At 32.8% G+C, this 4,244-nt stretch overlaps 2 protein-coding genes across 2 annotated transcripts in view; one reads left to right on the forward strand and one right to left on the reverse strand.

Moving 5' to 3' along the window:
* The window catches only part of LOC109541261 (biotin--protein ligase), a 53,728-nt gene extending 52,434 nt beyond the window's left edge, over positions 1-1,294 (forward strand). Inside the window, exon 16 of the mRNA XM_019910066.2 lies at positions 428-1,294. Within this exon, the coding sequence (XP_019765625.2) occupies positions 428-605 (178 nt within the window). The 3' untranslated portion in view covers positions 606-1,294. The remainder of the gene's footprint in view (positions 1-427) is intronic.
* Positions 1-4,244, reverse strand: part of LOC109541262 (microtubule-associated proteins 1A/1B light chain 3A) — a gene marked incomplete at its 5' end in the record, with an annotated part of 53,406 nt that overhangs the window by 37,603 nt on the left and 11,559 nt on the right.

The following is a 4,244-nucleotide window of genomic DNA, read 5'->3' on the forward strand; positions in this document are numbered from 1 at the left end:
CAAAGTTGAAATTTGATCTTCAACTGTTAATATCTTCTAGAAATTTTCGAAAAAAAATTTTTTTATATTTTTTTCGTACTCCCCAAGTGAGCCTCTATCACCCCTTAAAAGCAATGACGTCAATTTTGAATCACCCTGTATTTACTTGGTTTTTATTTTACGTGTAAATGGCATTAACGTTTTTTGTGTCTAATTCAGCTATACAGCACGTGTCAGATAATATGCCGAGTGATCATTACAAAAAATGTAAACGATGAAAAAACCTTCGAAAATCTGAATGTTGATTGTTTTTCTGTTTTCCTCATCACAAGCAACAAAAAAACCAAATATTTCGCATTTCAACCCATGGCCTTTTTCAGCATTAACCAAGTTATCAATAGTGTCAATTTGATTTGAAACTGCTTTTATACTGTTTCTTTCTTTGTAGGGATGCTCCAGTTACGTTGACATCGAAAGACGGAAAATGCCACCAAGGAAAAGTGGTTGGAATAGATGATTATGGTTTTCTCAAAGTGGAAACGTCAGCCGGTTTGCGAGAATCAGTGCAGCCTGATGGCAACTCTTTCGATATGATGAAAGGCCTTATTTACCCCAAAACCATTTAAATTCATTGACAACTTTGACTTTAACTACGAATTATTTCGAGGCTTGACTTAAAGTGGTGTAGCATTACAAATATTTCTATGGAAATTAATTATTTGCAAAATTGTTGTTGCACTAGTGTATATACTTATTTTTTGACAAATTTATACTTCCATTTTTTGGAAATTGTAGTTTGTTGGATGAGTGAGCGGTATTTTAAAATGTTATACATTCCTTCGAGTAGACAAGTAGTAAACGTTTAATAGTCACTTCCTGATCGTTCTATCACTTCCATTTTGAAAAATCATTAATAAAGAGCCTTGAATAAATACCTTTTATTTCCAATTTTCGGAAGCAGATTCATAACTTTTCTATTGCTTCCAAAATTCAATTACTTTCATCGCTATGTAAATTACTACGTAAAACTAAAATCTTTAATTTAAATTTTTTATTAAGGGTGTATTTTATCGGCCCATTTTTAATGATGGAAAATACGCATTCAGTCTAACATTTATAAATACAATTTCTTCAATTCAGTTTTAGTAAAACAGAGCTTATCACTGTTGTTTGTTTAAAAACCAGAAATATGTACCTAAATGTGTTGTGTAGTATTTTGTAAGAATATGTTGTCAGTGTTGTTTAAGCTCGTTCAAAAATGTACTTTGTGAACATTGTTATATTAGACTTAATTCATTAAAATTGTGTATTTTTATCGGCATTTTATTGGTTATAGTGACCATCAAATACATATGATGACTGCAAAAATTAAAGGTGAATAATGAAAAGCAGGGCCCTGTTCAGTCAGGTCGCTAAATCTCTATACACTTGAAGCGAAAAGCCAAACAATATACATCAAAAATTAAAAAAATTTGACTTAACACGATATCATTATTTATTCCGTTCGAGAATTTGCTTTAAAGTTCAATTTGTTAATAAATAAAGGTCAAAAACGACATTACCGATGCGTTACCGATGCGCAGCGCAATTCTGCTTCCACTTCTAGTTTAGCATGTTAGGGTCTTCTTTTTTTGAATAAAACACGCTTTTGTAATAACGTGTGTATGCAGGGTGCTTCAACACTGGTCATTCGTCGGAGGTTGTTGTCTGGGGGGGTGTTTAGGGAGTACAGGAAAAATAATTTAAAAAATGATTCTTAATTAAAACTGAGATATTTTCAACAATACTAGAAGGTCGGCCAAAACGTTTTTTAAGGTAATACCCGTTGATTTTTAAATATCAAAAGCTCAAGTAATCACATAAAAACACGAAAAGTGGCAATAAAATAGGTTAAGGTGCAAACGATAAATTCAATAAGATTTATTAAATGCAGCAATTCACTTCTTCGAAATGTCAATACTGCCAACAAAATTGTATTGATTAATTTGAAGGTTTTGTTTTTAAAAACAGTTTATTTTCAAATTAATATAAACAATACGGATTTTATTTGTGACCGAACCTTAACTATGACTTATGACTCAGGCTTGGTTTGACCAAGAGTGATTGAATTCTTGGTTAACTAATTACAACCATTTTTTAATCACCACTGTAATCATTATTAAATTGTCATGCGTTCCACAACAAACATTTTAACTCCGGTTAGATAATCATCAGTCTCATCAGGTAAGATCGTATTTCCTTTGAACCAACGGTTCTGATTGGTTCAAACAATTGACAGATAAACTGAAATCATTTTCCCTCACAATATGCAGTGATCACGTATCATGTCGCTTGAACATTGATAGAGAAATACGTAAAAAAATATATAAAAATATATTCTATTACGAAATACTTCTGCGTTGCCTCCCCCAAACTGAAATAAGTTTGGAAAAACGAGCTATTGCATAACAATTTACTTGTGCTGCAGTTACTTTCCTTTTTGTAGATAGGAGTTTAATGTCATTTCGAGCTAATGTGGCTATTAAAGCAGTTACTCGATGTAACATTGTAATATATTGTTGATGTACAATTCGATGTGGACTAGTTTTGCTTACTCCAAAAAAGTATCCAGCAGCAATAAGATGCGATCCAGATGCATAATACCTCAACGCAAGTAAAAGATGTGCCATGAGTTGAATAGCATTGTTTCTAAAAAAATCCATTTAATTAACAGGTGGAACTATTACTATTATTCTTTTATCATAACTTTCTGTAGTATGTTTGTTCCAGGTCTATTTCTATTTCCAGCAGTACTGTTTGGACAGTGTTTTCCGATAAGCGAATAGACTCGCTGATTAAATATTCGGGGTCTTCTAACAACCTGAATGCAATTCTGCTCATCAGACGATGATAAAACATCGTCATAAAACAAATCCAACATGTGTTTACTTTAAAAAATGTTTGAGGTTATAATACCACTCTAATCGTGATTATCGTCAATAACCGGACATTTTAGGCGGTTAAGTTAACCACTGATTAAGTGTCCATAATCGTGGTTAAAATTATGGTGAAACGCAAAGTGTTGATTAAATAGTTGTAATCAGTGATTAACATTTTAATCGGAGATGGTGGAACCGGGTCTTAGACTTATCTAAGATCTAAGAAGATATCTTAAAACCGTTTTTAGGCTGACTGAGATTGACTGCAGACTAGGCATGGATAATGCCGTGAATTTTTCGGAGTTGGCGCAGCGACGCCGCAATGGATTGGTGAGCCAAAGCAACGCATCGGCACAGTAAAGAGAGAGTAAGAAAAGTGCGCTCCAAACGTCAAAATTTCGAATTTTACTCGTAAAGAAATTTTGCGCAGGACATCACAGAACTATTGCGGAACACATTTTCAATTGAGTTTTTCAAAAACAAATTACTCAGAAACGAAAAATATTCTTCTAAGATTAAGTTCAGTTAATTCTTAAGTTCAGAGTTGTGCGTTCAGTACAGAAGAGTGCGCTCTAAATGTCGTCAAAATGTCTTCAAACCTTCAAAATGAATTCATTCAAACCCACTTTATTGGTTACCCGTTATAACGGAATCGAATTATTAATTCTCTATTCAATGATATAAAAAAGAACTCTGTGGCTCAAATGGTTCTTGAGCAACCTCAAAAAACGTGGCGTCATGTTTTAGTCTATTTCGCAGTAAAAAACAGACGAAACTCAAACTGTGCTACAAAGCCGCCCAAAATATTATCAAAGTTAACTACCAAAGAACTAATAGCTCAATGGATATCAAATCCACTATAGGAGTCGGTTGATGAATATGGGGCTAAAAGTTCTAAATACATGTACCTACATGGCCATCAGGGAGAAAGTAATGCTAAGCTGTGTAGTGCCACATGGAAAGAAAGAAGAAAATGTGTTTAGTATAGCAGGAAATCTGTCTAAAGCCAAACTTATTTGCAATCAGCAATGCAAATATAAAGAATCCATAAAACTTTAGTGAGGGCGTGGCCTAGGCCTTTTACTTTGTTACTTTTACTTAACTTTGTATGCATTAAACCCATATATTTTAACCCATATACATTAATATTTAATACATTTTATATATATACCTGGTCAAAAAATTACTAAATTTAAATTCTGTTAATTTTAATATCACTATCAGCAAATTCAAAATATAATACAACTAACTTGATTACAGTATGTTTGCAGTAATAGAACTCCAGAAGAACAAGCTGGAGGGCGGCGCATTGTTAATTGATTATTATAGGTTTAGAAGATTAAATAG

This window comes from Dendroctonus ponderosae, unplaced genomic scaffold (genome assembly GCF_020466585.1).
Source record: "Dendroctonus ponderosae isolate FM_Combo_2020 unplaced genomic scaffold, Dpon_F_20191213v2 Dpon_F_20191213_4, whole genome shotgun sequence".
NCBI lineage: Eukaryota > Metazoa > Arthropoda > Insecta > Coleoptera > Curculionidae > Dendroctonus > Dendroctonus ponderosae.